Below are 18549 nucleotides of genomic sequence, written 5' to 3' on the forward strand. Positions count from 1 at the left end.
AACATTATCCTGTATCAAGCAGTTTTTCAACAAATTTACTTACAATTTTGCTTCGAATCTTATACTTTTATATTCTGATTATTCAGTTCAGACACTATACAAGTGTTAATGTCCGTTTGTCCTACAGTTTCAGTGCTTCGCTTTTATGGATGTTGTCATCCTTGTTGCAATGTAAAGTATTGCATTACAAATTTTATTCCGTATGTAAAACTCAAAAATGAAGATTATAAGATAGATTTGGCCGTCAGATTTGTAGAGCCAAATACACAGAAGATCATAATTGTTTGGAAATTGAAAGGTAATATGGAATTTTAAACTTTATTTAAAACACACTTTTCGACCTACACCCAACTTACTCAATCTTTAAAAAGGCAAATAGATACAACCTGTCATCCTATCATAGATTTATTATTAATAGACTCTTCAAAAAGCATGTCAATTGCGGCTAAGCTACTTGTGGATTTAAGACTTACTGATGAAAACTTGTAATGATTCTTTAAACCCAAACTTCTTCCCTTGTTGTATCACAACCCCCCCCCCCCTTCCCCTTGCAAACTTTTGTGTAAACCTAAGAACAAAAAGTCAATATATCTAAATTTGAAAAGATTGCTACTATAATATGACTCTAAAAAAAACTCCTTTGGCACTTTACAGCTATTATTATTTCTCCTTTCCCTCAAAGTTGTGATTATTCCCCCTACATTTTTACCACCTTTCTCCTAAATTTTGTGTATAATATCCCCTTTTTTCGACAGTATCAATTTTTCACCAGGGATCTAAATGGATAGGACAATGGATGATAAATTAATGCCCATCCTTAACAACCTAACTCTTTTAGTAGGTGAAAATGATATATTTTAAAAAGTTTTGAATCAACCAATCAAGATTCAATAAAAGCCAACGAATAAGAGACCGTGTTCTTAAAAACTTTGGATACAAGTATGAACTACAGGCCAATGTCCCATTCCTCCCTGCATTTTCACACAACAACTATCCCCTTCTGTCCACAATAATCCCCGTACTTCGTTTTTCTCTAACTACTTCCGTTTTTAGTGGAGTCACCTTTCTCCTTAAAATTTTCCTGTCCCCGGCACATTCCATGTGATATCGGCGTGAATCCATCAGTCTAGTTTGCCCAGCCAAGCTAGCCGGCAAGTCATTTTAAATTAGTCTGACAGTTGATACAAGAAAATGAGGTGGTTGCTTCTGCTTTTGGGCCTGCTCTTTATCTCAGGAATTGAAATCATTATACAAATAGTATTTTTTTAAGACTTTTAGTGGGTTTAATTAAAAATATTTCTTTACAAATTATTTTGAAATATTACGCTATATTCATTATAACTACTATAAAATATTATTGTGTTATTAAACAGTTGTAAGTATAAAACTATGTCCAACTTTCATAGTAAATTTTTTTTGGAAATCTTAACCATAATTAATTGTAAAGTTTGTATTTCTTAATATAGTAATTTGCCTCTAGTTAAATCTCATAAAATAGAAACCACTTATTTTTTCGGGAGTTATTTGTATTGTATATACATTTTTAATGAAATATATTAGACTAGCGGCTTCGACCCTAGCCTCTAGGGGCTTCGCCCTTTGAAGTATAGGGAAGTCAACCCTCCTAAATAGAAATATTTTTTAAAGTTATTCTTTTAATTACTCTGTGGTAAAATTAAACCCGGGTTGTGCGTTGTATGCACAAAAACTTAAATTCGTAAAAATTAAACCCAGGTTGTTTGCCCTATTCACAAAAATTTCAATTTGTAAAAATTAAACCCAGGTTGTTCGCATACACAAAAACAAAAATTAAAATTTGTAAAAAAAAAAAAAATTCATTTTTTTTTGGTGGGGGGGAGATTCATGGGGGCCTCGCCCCAAGGTGCAGTGGGGTTCTCTCACCCCAATTACTGGTTTTTGTTTACAAAAATAAAATAAAAATAAAAATTTGGAAGCTGGGATTTTTTTATTTTTTAGGGGGTTGGGGTGTCCCAACCCCCCAAGAAAATAGCTTAAAACCACCATAGGACTAGTAGGTATATTTCCTGAAGTGTAGAGCCCAGTCGGTTCAGCGGTTACTGAGATTTTACAAAAAATGTAAGTAAATTTTTTTGGGGGGGTGGATTTTTTTAGTTTTTGGGGGGGTTGGGGGTGTCCCACCCCCCAGGAAAATAGCTTAAAACCATCACAGGACCAGTAGGTATATTCCCTGAAGAGTAGAGCCCAAGCAGTTACTGAGATCTTAAGCTTCAGACGGACAGACATCAAGCTACTTTGTATTATATAATAACTTGCTACCTTACAAAATTTAAGATTAATACGATGGACATTTTTGTGTAAGAAGAACAGCTAATCTTTTTAGGAAGGGAGGGAAAATTGGGTTGTTTTTACACTAGTCCCCATAGTTTAATAATAATATTTTCTTACTTGTTGACTTAACAACTTTGAGGGCTTTAATTGATTTTAGATCCATGAAACTTTCACAGGGTTACACTTATCTGGTATTACCCCCACCCACTTAACACTTCAGAATAAGATTTTTAAAAGCTAAGCTTTTCTATAATGTTAGAATTGTCTTATTAATTTTAAACTTTGCATGTTGTTTACTATAACAGTTAGGTAGATTTAGAAGGCGTAGCAACTCTATAATCATTAACATATGTCTATTTAAAACAAGTTGATTTTGAACTTTTTACAACAATTGTTAATTTCCAATAAGTATCCTATTTATATATTTTTTAAAATTCTGATTCTTATTATATATATAACAAGGTATAATGTTTAAAGCGATGGATCTTTATGATCAAGTCCTAAAAATCTAAGTATGCCCTTCCTTTTTGCAACAAATACACTTACAAATTTTGTTTTGGTTTTATAGTATTTATATTCTGCTTATCAAATTCTGACACTTCAATGTTCGTTGTTCTACCGTTCCAGAGCTTCGCTTCAATAAATGTTGTCATCCTTGCTTTATATAAATTTCCTCCGTAAAAAACACAAATTTATGATGTGGCCTTTATAAGGACTGGAAAGTTGAAAATTGATTTCTCATTATATATGAATTTATTAAGGGTGTCAGTTTTTGTTAAAGATTTAATCAGAAATCAATCAAGATAGAGGGTGATTTATCATTCAAAATAGACATATCAAAGATATGCAGTAGACAAGCAGTCTGGAGTAGGAATTGGGACAGTTATCTTAACAAATAGTTAGTTTTTCAAATAAAGAGTACCTTTGGAATGTTTAATCCAGTACATGGTCCAATGTACATGTTCCCTTTAAAATAATTATCATGGTTGTGTATTTTTTTAATTCTTTAGTTTTTTATTGGTTTTAAAATTTGAAACACTACAAACAAAATATAAAATTTTACATCTGAAAATATTCATTTTACATACATAGTGGAAAATTTCTTTGATTTATAAAAAAAACCTTTTTGGTGCATTACATTTCCATATTGCCAATCAAATTCAAAAATTTTATTTTCTTCTTGCTTAGTTAGTACGGTTAAAGTAAGAAATGGTTAAAGATAAAAGATACTGTATAACATATACTCTAATTGATTTGACTCTAAGGGCACTGTAGTAGTTTATGCTCTAATACGGCGTACAACTTTTCTGTTGGAATAAGTAAATCAGAAAGGAAAGAGGATATTTATAGAGATGCTACGAGTCTGAAACTTGTCCTACAACAAATCTACTGCATTAAAAACCTCTGAAATGACCTGTTAAAAATAGTTGTTGTCTCATTAAACAACATGTATGTCACTTTTTTTTGTTAATCCCTCAGGGTGGACTATGCTCTTCCCAGGGAAAAAGGAGGAATGTTAAAACTTTTTGGGTTAAATCATAATTTATATTCAAATCCCATTGTTTATCTTAAGGGCATAGAATATTTAAATTATATTTAAATGAATAATATCAAGAATGTAGATTTATAATACCTTCAATCCTGATTATTTTCCATTTTTCTGTCCCTAAGCGGACACAGAATTTAAAAAAAACTCATCTGTCACTCCCAAACACTTGAATAATTCAAAGGAAAGCTGAAAAGACATTTAAAAACAATCTCTATTTGTTTGTCCATTAAAAATAGCCCAAATGGTCAAAAGCTTAGGGTTAGAGATAGAAAACAAACTGAAAAAATAATTGCATTTATTATGCAATATTTGTCATATGGAGAAAAAAATAATGCTTTATTAACCTTCTTTCTTTGATGACTAATGTCTAAGAATTTATCCTGATATTTTTAAAACTTACTCAAACTTGATAAAATTAGAAAATATCACAATCAATTAAATTTTTTTTCTTATTGTCAAATAATATTATAATAGATTATAAGAACCAGTTTTTATTATACTAAAAGTAATTAAAAAAGGTCGACCCCAAATAACTTTTTATGTTGAGATAGCCCTTGTAAATCTGAATTATAGCCCAAAGTTTTACTATTACAATCATGCTTTAAAACTTACATTATGAACGTAGTTAACTTTGCTATTAGCTAAATTAAAAGGATTATCATTTATTTATGAAATTAAATCTGATGAAATCTTGAAATATTTATGTAGAATGTGAACCTGTTTCATCCCTAAAATTTTCAGCTGTCTATCTTGAATAGAAGCAAAGAAAATCAAGTTTCCTCTATAGCATTACGGACTTGCATACGGACAGACAAAGTAAATTATAGAGTAGCTTTCTCCTAAAAAAAAGTATATTTTCTGCCCTATTTCTATGAAACAACCCTCTATTCAAAATGGTATTAAAATTAGTTTAATGCCTCTATAAAAGAATGAGGAATAATAATTCCTTGAGTAGTTATGTACATTAATGAGCAATTAACTAATACACAACTATCTTGTAAATACTTAAAGAATGGTTAATTAGACAAAACAAGAAAACTAAGTAGAACAAAAATGTAAGATATGAAACAATATAATTATAAAATCTATTTCTTATAAAATCCTTAAGTTTAATAATGGTATTAATGAAGCTTTGTTTGATAAATAAAAGCATTTAGTTTCATTTATTTACTATAAACACATAATAAATAAACGTCTGAACTAAACTGTTGTTTATTGTGTTCTACTTTTCCTCATTAGATCTATTTTAGGTTATTACCTTTGAACCACTCTACATATACTTTTAATTTTTAAAAATCTTAAATGATGCTTTGGAATATTAGTAGCCGAACTACTCTATAATTCAGTTTGTCTATCCCTCTGTCTGTCAGTCAGTCCATTCGTAACACTATGGGATAAATATGATTTTCTCAGATACAATTCAAGAAAGACGTCTGATTTTTTTTATACATTGGTCTATCAGTCACAATACAAAATACAAATATAAAAAATATAAAAATATGCAAGAAAAGTTCAGTAATTTTTTCTGCAATATATTTGTATTCTTGATTTTAACAAGTGCTGTTTACATCTCCTCGTCCATATACCCATACATGATTAATTGTTTTTATGGATATTGCAATCCTTGTTTTCTTCACAATGTCAAAAAATATTCTCAAAATGATATGAATAATTCATGAAAAAGTGGTCCAAAGCAAACACGATAGTGAATTTTATTTGCTATACAAGGAAAGAAGAATGATTAAGGATTGTTGTAAGAAGTATCAACTAGAAATTAGAATTGTTTTGCCCAGGTTTCTCAAAACTTTGGAAAAGCAATAAACAAGAGCTGGGGTGTAATGGGGAGCTTAAGCTGTTAGGGTGCACACAAGGAAAGCAATATGGGGAAAAGTAGATATTGAGGCGTAGGAGGATAATGTCAGGGATCTAAGGGGATAAGACAATGGCAGATGAATTCTTGTATATCCCCAATGATGATACAAAATATTGACCCTTCTAGTGATCAAAATTAGTGGTTGAAACATTTAAACAGTCAACTTAATGAAACAACTTAATAAATTCACTAAAGTCCCCAAATTTGTTAATCCAACGAATAAGAAAACGTTATCATAAAACTTTGAGGACTAGTGTTATAAACAGCCCATTGTCCCCCCTCTCTCTCTCTCTCTCTGGGACAATGTACTAGGATTAGGTGTGGAAAATGCAGAACAAGTTTTGTGCAAACAACACACATATAAAAGGGTGACAGTGTTATCTATTTTTAATCATCAAAGGATTATAAAAAACAAGTGCACTGTGGCCACTTTCACAATTTATGCTTTGATTTTAGTTTGAATATTTTTTACACATATATTCAACAGTTTAAAATTCGATATGTTAGATGTTATTTTTTTCTTTTTAGTTTAGATTTGTTGAACATTTCTGTCTTTTGGTGGAATTAGGTTTTGAATACCTAAAAATGTACATCAAATATGTTCAACATTTTACAGGATTAATGATATGACTTTATATTAACAAATTATTAGGTGCTTTAGTTTAAAAATGCAACTTCACAAAAAAGGCGTAAAAATCGTATAAATTGAGTTGATCTGACACCCTGTCAACACTAGGGCACAAAATGTTATGTTTATAATGCCGAACTGTGGTTTAGTATGTTTTTTAGGAGTCTAGTTTTTATACATACACTTTTTCAAGATATAAATACTTGCTAACAACATAAAGTATATGCAAAACTTCTGCAAACATTTTATGTTATGAGTGTCGCCTTGAACCAAATTTTACATTTTTAGGTTAGATATTTTATGAAATATTTATATTAAGATTATTTTGTTTTAAAGATGAATAGTATTTAGTCATTACCTGGTCTAGGTTATGAACATTGTCCTAAGTAATATTTTTGTTTATGAATCTACATTTTAAATTTAGGGAAGTTCGTAATTTTAAAGTGAATTAAGGTTTGTTTTTGTTTGAAACTCTAGTCAGTATAATCAAACTCTTATCTAAGTTTAATAAAAACAAAATATTAATGATTTGATGAACTATATTATTAAATTTATACCTACATATTTCATAATAAGCAAGCCATTCCTCTCTTATTCTTTAAATACAACAATTTTCTTTAAACAGACTTTAAAACATTTCACAAACATAAGATGTAATATAAGTTATTAACAATATAAGATTACTTTTTTTGTTAATACAATCTCCACCCTAAATTCAGAAGAGCATTTTAAACAGGAAATGGTCAACGCTAAAAAATGAAGGAAAAGCTAAGTTCTAAATATTTAATATTTTGCTGCTAACAATTTTTGTCAGAGAATTGTCAACTTGCGGTCAAATATAGAAAATATGTTCAAAATAAACAACAATTACGTCACCAAGAAAAATAGACATTGCAAGCGTGGCAGCTATTTGACTTTTTACTTCTCTTCAACTAAACTATATTATCTTATCCTGAGACATAAAGAAGGTTTTTTTTTCTAAAGCTCAAGATCTCGATAACTTCTAAACCGATTGGGTTATATATTGTAGGTAAGGTTCGGTGGTGGTGTTAGGCAATTTATTTTCAGATTGAAGTCTTTGAATGGTTTTAAGTTATTTTTCTAGCTGCTTTAATACATAGCCCCTAGATTCAACCCCCCACTACTTCAAGTGCCCCAAGAGCCCTAGGGGCGTAGCCGCTAGTTGTGGTGAAAGTTCCATCATTAGCCAAACCAGTTCAAAGTAAAAACATTGAAATTGGTTCCCCATTGCTCTTTTTTTAATTTCAATACTTAAAATAGAAGGAAACCATGACCCTGTAACATATACAATTAATAAGCAGGCACAGTTAGGACGTCCAAAAAAAGGCTCATGCAATCAAAGGGATGTTTTACCTTACCTATAAATTACTGTTCACATGTTACACTGACTTTGTTTTTCTTGTTCTTGTTTTGTTAGCTGGTTCCTAAAAAAACAGACACTCATTAAAATTTATCTTTCAACTTGTTTATGTTGTCAAAATACAAAAGAAGACGTAATTTGTCTGTAACGAATTAGAATTTAATTTATTGTTTCATTATTTTTAAATCTGGCGAGACTTAATTAGAAAAAGATTGTTGTTTACCCCTCTTTTTGGTGTTATATTCGGAAGCCTGGGTTAGATGGCTGTTTTGGGGATGGATTTATTATTACTTTACCCTTCCTCTTCACTCCTAATGGATGAACGAACTGACCAGTAAGAGATGTTCATGTTAGCAATCTAAATTTGGCGAAAATTATTCATATCCACGTATATTCTTCATTCATTGCTATGGGTGACAATTATTGTAAAATCTGTCACACAATAAAAAAAAATAAAAAAAATAAGCTTTCATGATTATATTAATGACTTTTTTAAAAATGTGAATTTTTTCTCTAGGCAAATATTTAAGGCGATGAATTATATATTTTGACGTGTAGACAAAATTCTTTAAAAAATTAAAACCACGCATAGTACGTTCAATAAAACTAAGCTATAGTCAAGTTCAAAAATACTTTTTTGGCTTAACTCGCGGGTACACCCCTATCATTTAGGGGATTTGTATTCAAAGGAACAGAAAGGGACTATAAAAATAGCTTTAAACCTTTCCAAGACTTAAACCTTAATAGCCTAAATCTATCACAGGATCTATGTGAAGTTTACCTAAAATAAAGAACCTAATAAGGTTAGGTCGTTAATTATATCTTAAGCTTCAGACAAAAAAATCCTCATTACTTTATATTATAGGATATAGATATGAATTTAAAATTAGTTGGAATTTCTAAACATAATGTTTAAATTGAAGCCACAGTCTCAAAGTTAACAATTTATTCATCGTTGAAAAGTTTTATAAAATTTTCTCCGCTCTCAGATTCTTTCTCTGAATTTCAATTCACCTAATTTTGGTTAAATCTATGTGGAAAGTCTTTACTTAATTATAGAAAGGACTGTCCTGAAATGTTTTTTTCTGTAGAAAACATTTTTTTATGATTAATAAATCAATATAATAACTAATGTTTTTTATTGGTTTTCAAAGATTTAAAGGTTATAAAAGAATATATTGACACAAAAGCTTTGTTTTTATTCCTATGTTTCCAATAGAATTTTTTAATTTATTTAACACTAACAGTTTTTAATAAGAAACTTGATATGACTTGTTTATATTTGCAAATGTATTTACTTAAATATTTAAATTTTAGGCGTACCATCAATTTCGCCTTATGTTTCATACTAAATTTTTTTGTTGTTGCTGGCAAATTATTTCTACAGTACATACTAAAGTGGGTTCTTAAAAAATAGAGCATCGCTGAATCGGCTATGGTAGCCAGATTACAAAATTTTGATGTGTACAAGATTGTCTATAAATTTAAAGAAAAGTATTCTAAAATCATAGAGGGATTTTTAATATAAGATTTTTTTTTTTTTGTAGATTTTTTGTATGATTTTTGAGGATCTTTTACAAAACAATTTTGGTGATCTGACTATGCATGGCCGGCTCAGCTACCCTAATTATTTTTAAGAATCCACCTCTGCTCCTTCTCTCTCAACATTTTAACTTTCCTAATTTAAATGCTTCTAATTTTATCCTGAAAATTTATGATAAAATTTATCAATAAGCTTATAAACGGAATTGATTTCACACCTTAAAATTAACAACAAATATTTTGGCTATTTTTTGAAAATATTAGTTAAATTAACAAATACTCAAACACTTTAATACAACTTCTTAACATTTTAAAACAGAAATATTACATATTTAAATTTGACAATCCTTTCATTGGAAGAGCAAATATTTCAGGATTGCTCATTTCTGTTCCAACGTAGGGTATGAAATTTTATATAAAGTAATAATTTGAGTACAAGTAATTTCAGCTTTTAAAAACATGAACTTCTGAAAAGTCTAGTGTAGTCACTTCACATTACGCTAACCCTTTTATTATACGACCTTTGTCAGGAAAACCTAGCTGTTAATGAAAATTCGCGTGCGCAATGGCCTGCCACTCTTGTTATTAATGTAATTTGCCAAGCATATTGGCAATAATAGTAACCCATTTATTCCGAGGGTAATTTTGTTTTACATTTGTATGAAATATTAAATAATATTTGAAAATATTTAGAATTTGCCTGCACAGATGCCACAAGTTTACAAGATTATAAAAGTTTATGAAAGTGTGTGAAATGACAGTAAAGTGATATTTTAAATATGTATTGAAAGGCACAATATCATATATTTATGTCAAGTTTTAAAAATGCAAAATTCTTAAAAATGATATTTTATCAAATGTATTTCAAAGGCAAAAATAGTTGGGTTGGTTTTATGTATAACAGTTAATTTTAGATTTATTTTAAATTTCAGGAACATAAAAAAACTAGTTTTTTATTTGGCATGTTTAAAGCAGCTTATAGTGCCTAATGAAAAATGACGCAATACAAATGACGATTGGCTAGTATACATATTAATTGATCAATGGTAAAATTCATACTGGTCTATAATTGGTCATTCATATTATATGACGTCATTTTTATTAGGCCCTATAATTAAGCTGCTTCAACATGTTTATTTAAAGAAAATATAACGGTCATTAACAAATCTATGATTGGAAAACAAGTAATAAAATTTGAAATGATTTAAAATGTTGATTGCCCAGGACCTTTGGTATCTGCCTGGGGAGATGAGGATAGCGATGGAGACGGAATCAGGTAAGAGACACCTAGTGGTTTTATTTTCAATTAAATTCATTAAGTTTTATTATTATTTTTTAGTAGACTGTTTAGTATGATCCCCATTAAATTAAAGTCAAGTATTTATGTCCAAAATTGATGAATACTATTATATAGAAATATTTATCATGATATTGTATTAGATAATAGCAGGCTATGAATACACAATTTAAGTATCAAATGTGGAATGTTTTTTGAATACCCAGATAAAATGTTTCTCCCAGCTGGCTAATATGCCCTTCATCCTCCTACCCCCACCCCCTTATTACTTAACCCCTCCTCTCTCCCCTGACCATAGAGGAACGTATTGACCAAAATATATATTAGCAACCTAAATTGAAAACAAAAATATCTCTGACACAATATCAACTCATTAAATATCCATTAATATCAGGGATTGTAATGTATTAGACAATTGACAATACATTTATATACTACCTCAATTATGATAAACCAAAAATACCCCTCATATAGATTAAGATTATTGATAAAATAGTTTGGCCACTGCTGGTGTGTATAAGCCTTATATATTTTTTCAAACTTCCTCATATTTTAAGACAACAAAAAAAATAACCTATTTATAAATTGACCTGTATAATTTAAACACACAAATGTCCTCTCCCACCCTGAATTAACATACATTTGTGCTTGTGTTTAAATGAAAAATATTCGCCTATCCATCAGTCTGTCTATTTGTCTTAATTTTCTGAATGCTGCCTGTCAAAAAACAAAAGAACAGCATTTGGACTTTTAAATAATTGTTTCAGGTCCATCGAAAATTACTTTTTGAAAATTTGTCCATTGACCTAAATATTTGCGAAACATCTTTAATGTTATTTCAGTTTTAAAATCAAATTGAAAATTTGTAGTAGAGGCCTGTTCTTAAAAAATAAATTGGATAATCAGCTTTGGGTAATATAATAACTAAAAATCTTTTTTCTAGAATATTGTCATGGTATATCCGAAAAAAAAGGGACATTGTCTTATTTAAAAGTAAGAGGATGTCTTTTGTGTATGAGTTTGTTGTGTATTTGTACTGAAAGAATCTCTTTAACCGCTGGACTAATATGGTTCTTATAAAGCAAAGCTTCTCTTAGGTTCATAGAGATTTTATAACTATTTTGGGTAAATCTCCCCTAGTGTCCCCAATCATTTTTTTTCTTTTTCTTTTTAAATTAAAATTGAGAGTGGGAGAGTTCGACTTTTTTTTCTACTCACCCCACGCACACGTGCCCCTATAGGTCTCTAGGGGCAAAGTAGCAAGTAACTTTTTTTAATGACTATGACAAAATATCGAGGATTAAAAAACTGATAGTCCTATAAAACTATGAAAGTTTGGCTAAAAAGTAAATTAAAATGATGCAGTGTGTAATTAAATATTTTTGGAAAAAATGAATAACAAATTCAAGTATTCTTTTTTTGTATCCAAGCTTCCAGCGCCCAGCAAAAAATCTCCTAAATGTTTAAATTTTAATTTGTCTGCATATCATCTAAAGGCTGATAATCTATCTAGGTGCTCTTAACATGCAGCATGAATATGATTAGAATTAGCAAAGCTTCTCTTTGATATAAACTTCTATCATCCTCGTTTTGAAAAGGAAAATTGTGACAATTATTAGCCCAGCAATAACAACCGAATAAATATTCAAAAATGTCTTTTAGATCATCATATTTTAGTAAAAAAATTATAAAGCTTATATAAATAAATCAACTATTTCAAAATATTTAGCAGATATTGTAATTAAGCATAATGTTCTGGTATTATCATCTTAGGATTTGAAAAATTTTGGTACCTACCCCGAACAAACTATGACCCTGGCCACGGCGCTCGGCCCCCTAGAGTATAACCTAACCTAACCTAATTGTAAAAAAGTTGTAGTTAAGAGGATAACGCAAATTTTTCTATCATTTATTTCATTAAATACTAAAAAGTAAAAAAGTATAGTCTTTATACTAAATAGTGGAAATTCTCTATTCATAGAGTTGATGATCTACGAAAAATTATCGAATATTTCTAAATCTAAATAAAACAATTTCTCTTATACCTTGTATGAACATATGCTAAAAATCTTTACATATAGCCAGAAATATTATTTTCTATTAAGGTTAAATGAGAATTTCATCTCATATTTAAAAAAAAGTATTATATAAATGCCTAAAAATCTGTGTTAGAAAACTCAATATCTTACATTTTCAAAGATGATTTATTTTATATACAAAGAGGCAATTTTGTATTCTATTGGCTAGATTTTTAAAGTATATTTTTGATATTTTCCCCCTAGCCCTTAGTTGCTCTACTAGTTTAGAAAAAAAAAGTTATTTCTCGCATCGTATTATAAACAGCTTTCCGCGGATATAGAATGTACAATTATAAGATTAAAACCAGTTTGTTAGCCCCGTGGTGAAGATTAAGAAGGCACGGGGTAAAAAAACTGGTTTTAATCTTATGATTGTACATTTTTACATTCGTAGAAAGCTGGATATAATACGATGCTAGACATAGTTTTTTTCGTATGGATGAGAACCGGTTCCTATCCACCGGATTCGAATGAATACGAAAAAATGTTTTATAGGGTTGTTTGTTTTCTCATTATACATAATAAGGAGTCATCATCAAAAGCTTTGTTAAAATCAAAAATACATCAATGTATTAGTTCTTTTAAAGTAACAATTTAATATAAATCACTAGTTTAATAGGGTACTAAAGATATGTATATTTCTATGCATTACTTGTATAAATATGTACAAATTGTGTGTATATACAAATATGAAATGTATATTTTGTAAAAATGATTTAAACATCTCCTTAAATTCAAATTACTTTCTTTCTTCTGCGACAAAGTTATAAGACCTAGAAGATTCGGGTAGGTTTCACAATTAAATTACACAGTACGTTTTTTAAATCAAATATGATAATAAAAGCTGAGCTCAACTTATCAGAAGGTTTGACAAACGGGCATTAACAAACGTAATGTAACAACCTATGAATGGAAAGATTGAAATCATAACCAATTGCCGGAATATTATGTCCATGATTAGGACAATTATGTTTATATAAAAGACAAGATTGTTCAAATTATGACCATTCATAGATGATTATCTACATAACTAGGACAAATATGTGCATATGTAGGACAATTAAAAGGGACATACAGACAGACATGTTTTGTAGAGTAGCTGCTATACTACCACTTATAAAACATTTTTATTTGGGAGTAAATCTTCAAAGTGTATTCACATATGGTACCATGATAGAATTATAACCACAAAATTTCATAATAAATCTTGAGACTATGTTTCTCTAGGAGTAAAGTAAATTCATTTTATGTACTGCGGGTTTTATTGGGGAAAAATGAGAATGTTTGTAGAGCTAAACTGGAATTTATTTTCATAAAGTTTGGGATATTTCTAGACGGAAATCTTCTATATTATTAATTTTTCTGTTGGTCTATATAAATGGTTCCTACTGCTGATATAGGGAGAATGCATTGGCCCAAAAAAAGGTGCAACTCATTACAATGCACAGTTAGGACTTCTTTGACAAAGGTCGTGAAATCAAAGGGTTGGTTGTCTGTTTGATGTTACTTAACCTTATAGCCACAATTAGGTGTCATAGTATCACATCCCATTACAAGCAAATGATGCCCTTTAAGCAAACCTTTAAACAGATCTTTTGCTAACATTATGAATAATTAAAACTCAAATGCTATTTTTTATCAGGGATCTAAAGGGATAAGACAAAGCCAACAAATTGATGCACATCTTTAATGATGATACACAAAATTACCCATTCTATAGAACCAATTTAGTGGTTGAAACAATTGAACAATCAACCAATAAAAATTCACTAAAGTCCCCAAAGTTGTTAAGCCAACGAATAAGAAGACGTGACTATAAAACTTTGGTAACTAGTGTAATAAACAGCCCATTGACCCTTCTGTCTATGCTTTTTTTATGGTAAAAAAGTAGAAAGTACATACAGTAAGGTATAAGAAGACAACAATTTATCCAATGCAAAGTACTTGAGCAGTTGTAAAGCTTTAAAGTTATAAATTGTTGAAGTAGTAAAGTTGTAACAATATTCTACAACATATACACATCTCTCTGGAATGCAATATTAGATTTTGTAAAATAACTAGTTTTTTTTAAATTCCCTTTTTAAATACCCAAATTTGTCTTAGCTGCAATTTTAGAAAAAACAAGGATGGCAACATCCATAAAAGCGAAGCACTGAAACGGTAGGACAAACGAACATTAACACTTGTATGGTGTAAGAACTGAATAATCATAATATAAATGTATAAGAGTCAAAGCAAAATTGTAAGTAAATTTGTTGAAAAACTGCTTGATTCAGGATAATATTTATGGACATACATACATTTTTAGGACTTGATTATAGAGTTGCTTCGCTGATTACATTATACTTTGTTGTCCCAGGAATTAATATACCAAAAATCAGACCAATCGGATGATTAGATCACATAAAAATTTGTTGTTAAAAAAAGTTAAAAAATCAACATGTTTAAAATGGACGTACGGACATTTTGGTGATGATTATAGAGTTGCTACGTACCTTACTATTAAAGAAATCACCTTGCAAAATTTGAAAGCGATAGGACAATTCTAATATGCCTAAATTAACGAAAAAAGCTATCCGTTACGGACGTACGGACGGACCGACCCTAATTATAAAAAAGCTTCGCTTTTAAAAATTTCAGTAAGAACTAAAGATATTTATGATTGAACAGCTCTGTTTGTTCATTAAGACATGTTAGAATTTACTTATCTATTTCAATTGTTGAATTCTGATTTTTGCAAAAAAAAAGAACGTACATTTGAGAAATTGTAGCAACTCTATAACTAATAAACGTAGTCCACATTTATTTTGGAACAATAATTGAATAATCAAGTCTTTAAAGGTTAACTATGTACTAGGCATTCTTTATTAAAAATGTTTTGGACTTTTGCTTTTTTTTCCAAATACTTTCTTAAAGTGCTGACTCTTTATTATTGTTAAGTCTTGTTTGTCAATCTTCTGATTTTTTAGGGATGCTGCCATACTTGTTTTTTAAACAGAAGGAAATAAAAGTAATGTTAAAAAAAGTGCAAGTTTTCTAGACATATGTGCATTACAATCCCTACATCCCTTTACAAAGAGATGTGATGGATATGCTTAAAATTTGATTTCATGTGAATGCATTTCAGTGCACTAAAGATCATGTCAAACAAATGCACATTATAACTTACTCAAACAATATGAAATGACCCAAATTTTAGCCAAGACTTTTACAAATAGTTTGTTTGTTGCACCTGAGTTTTAAATACTTCCAAATATCTTTGTCAAAGAAACTTGTTGTTCAAATTAAGTTTAACTTGCAATGAAACTAAATAATGGTATTTTGAAACTTGGAATATGTAGTTGTAGCAAGGCTTGTATGCATTTCAACTATGACTGTAATTTTATATACCCTAAACTTAATTTTTTAGTTTATAAAGAAAACTTTGGTTCTTTTTTTTGTGAAAGGGGGATATTTTCCAGAGGCAATTTACTTTGGGGACCTGAGATGATGGAGGTACCCTCCCCTAAATAAAAACCTTTCCTGGACCTATAAAAGCTTCATTGTAAAGAAAAACCTTATTGGTCCAGCAGTTACCAAGATCTTAATCTACAGACAGTTATTGTCGGTTTTGTGACATTGCCTCTTAAGGTGCATTTCGTAATATTTTCACAGTAGCTTTTGATAGATTATTTTAGGATAGGAAAGGTAAATGTCAATGATTGCCCCTCAGGTTTCAAGCCCCCTGCAGGGACTAAAAATAGGAGAAAAACTACTGTGAAAATATGGCAAAACGCCCCTTAAGAGGCGATGTCACAAAACCGACAGTACCCAATATTTTTGTCCGTACAAGTAAAAACTGTGTGTTGCAATCAATGATTGTTATGTTTTAGTGATGCCCTTGATGATGATGATGACAATGATGGACTCCTGGACAATGAGGATGATGATGATGATGGTGATGGTATCCCTGATGACGAGGTATACTATCTGAGACATTTTTATAATTATGTCAAAATTGAATAGTGGGATGCTTTCAAGGTGACCGAATGAAAAATCCAACTCACCATAGGAGCTACATTAGACCAATTTTGGATGTTACGCGTCAATAGAACGTTACCGTCATAACAAAGAGAAAACTTTAAAGGGCCTATCTCTCACCCAGCGCCCACTAGATGTCCGAAAGTGACATCAATACGAGAAAAAAATCGGGCACCTTGATAGCATCCCACTGTATAGTTTAGTATCAACGTAAAATCGAAGTTTTATTTTAAAAAAAACTCTTTCTAGAAAAACAATTATGATTTAGGGCATTTTAATCTCAACACTTCATTTTAATCTGGTTAACCGTATTCCTTAGTGGCCCCTGAAAATCCTTATTCAAGGAGGTGGAAGCGCATTAAACATTCCCTGCCATCTTGAAAACCTATAATTAAAAGATATCAAAATTAACTAAGAAGCAAAGATTAAAAATCTGAAAAATTTATGTTACCGATGTGGCACTGTTATTTATTTACCAGTTCTGGAGGGCTCCTGTGGCCGCCAGAATACAAAATTAGGGTTAACATATCAAAATAAACCAATTAACCAATAAACATGAATATAAAACGTGGTCTTGTGTTTTGTATTTCAATTTTGACTCCAGTACGGCCTCCAACTGATTAATATCCACTGGATTATAACCGGTTTCAGTCATACTGAAAAATCATGTACAGCATTGTGTTACAGACAAGTTTCAACAAATAATAAATAAATAAAAAACTATTATTAATACCAGTTTTGCTAGCCCGGGTCTAACAAAACTAGTTTTAATCTTCCATTTTTAATCCGTGGAAAAATATTTATAAAAGATACAATAAATATCATCATAGGAAGACTATGACGGTGACGGCCTGACCAATGCTGAAGATGATGATGATGATGGTGATGGAATCCTTGATGGTGATGAGGTAACAACTTTTATACATACTTTTTACAGTCTTTTATTCGTATTTTTTATCAATATTAAAATTGTTTGGGATTTCGGATGATTGATTATTCTTATACAATAGTAATAGGATGTCTGTACAGCTGTATGTAGCAAAAGGATCTTGCAATAACTTGAACTGATATTGTTCTCCTTTCAAAAAATTTTAAATTAAATGCTAGTTTTAAAACTGAACTATGGATATAAAGGGGGGGGGGGTAACGATTATCTCAAAAATTCTTTTATGTTCAGGATGATGATGGAGATGGTCTGATCAATGATGTTGATCCTGATGATGATGGTGATGGCATCCTGGATGAAAATGATGAATTGTAATCTGCAACTTTATAATCAAAAGCACCAAAAATAATTATGAGAACACTAAACATTAAAAATGTAAACCATAAGTTTCTAAAAAGAGTTTTTTTCTAACAGCTTTAACATAAAACTGTAACATTTAATATAACTTAATTTCTGTCAAATTCAAATTAATTTTGGTGCTTTATTTTTTGTTATATGATATTCTTGATATTTATTATTTAATTTGATTTATTTTTGTTTTGTGTTACATAACATACTTGTGTAACATGTGCTCAAATAAATGTATCTTTTCTTATCTATTTATATTTTTTTAATCTTTGTTCATTAAAAGCGAAGCTTTTCTATAATTAGGGTCGGTCCGTCCGTAACGGATAGCTTTTTTAGTTAATTTAGGCATGTTAGAATTGTCCTATCGATTTCAAACTTTGCATGGTGATTCCTGTAGAAGTTAGGTACGAGTTTGAAAGCGTAGCAACTTTATAATCATTACCAGAATGTCCGTACGTCCATTTTAAACATGTTGATTTTTTTACATTTTTAACAACAAATTTGCATGTGACCTAATTGTCCGATTGGTCTGATTTTTGGTATACTGATTCCTGGGACAACAAAGTACAATATTATA

The 18549-nt window shown here is 30.0% G+C and overlaps 1 protein-coding gene across 1 annotated transcript; it reads left to right on the plus strand.

Annotated features, from left to right (window-relative positions):
• Positions 1-1109: 1109 nt before the first annotated feature.
• Positions 1110-18219, plus strand: LOC145329954 (uncharacterized). Its single transcript, XM_080174443.1, has 5 exons — positions 1110-1231; positions 10505-10559; positions 16531-16618; positions 17509-17586; positions 17856-18219. Exons 1-5 carry the CDS (start codon positions 1192-1194, stop codon positions 17937-17939), a joined length of 345 nt encoding a protein of 114 aa, XP_080030569.1. The 5' UTR covers positions 1110-1191; the 3' UTR covers positions 17940-18219.
• Positions 18220-18549: the final 330 nt, after the last annotated feature.

The sequence above is a fragment of the Acartia tonsa genome, chromosome 10 (assembly GCF_053477335.1).
Source record: "Acartia tonsa isolate MP-2025a chromosome 10, ASM5347733v1, whole genome shotgun sequence".
NCBI classification, from domain to species: domain Eukaryota; kingdom Metazoa; phylum Arthropoda; class Copepoda; order Calanoida; family Acartiidae; genus Acartia; species Acartia tonsa.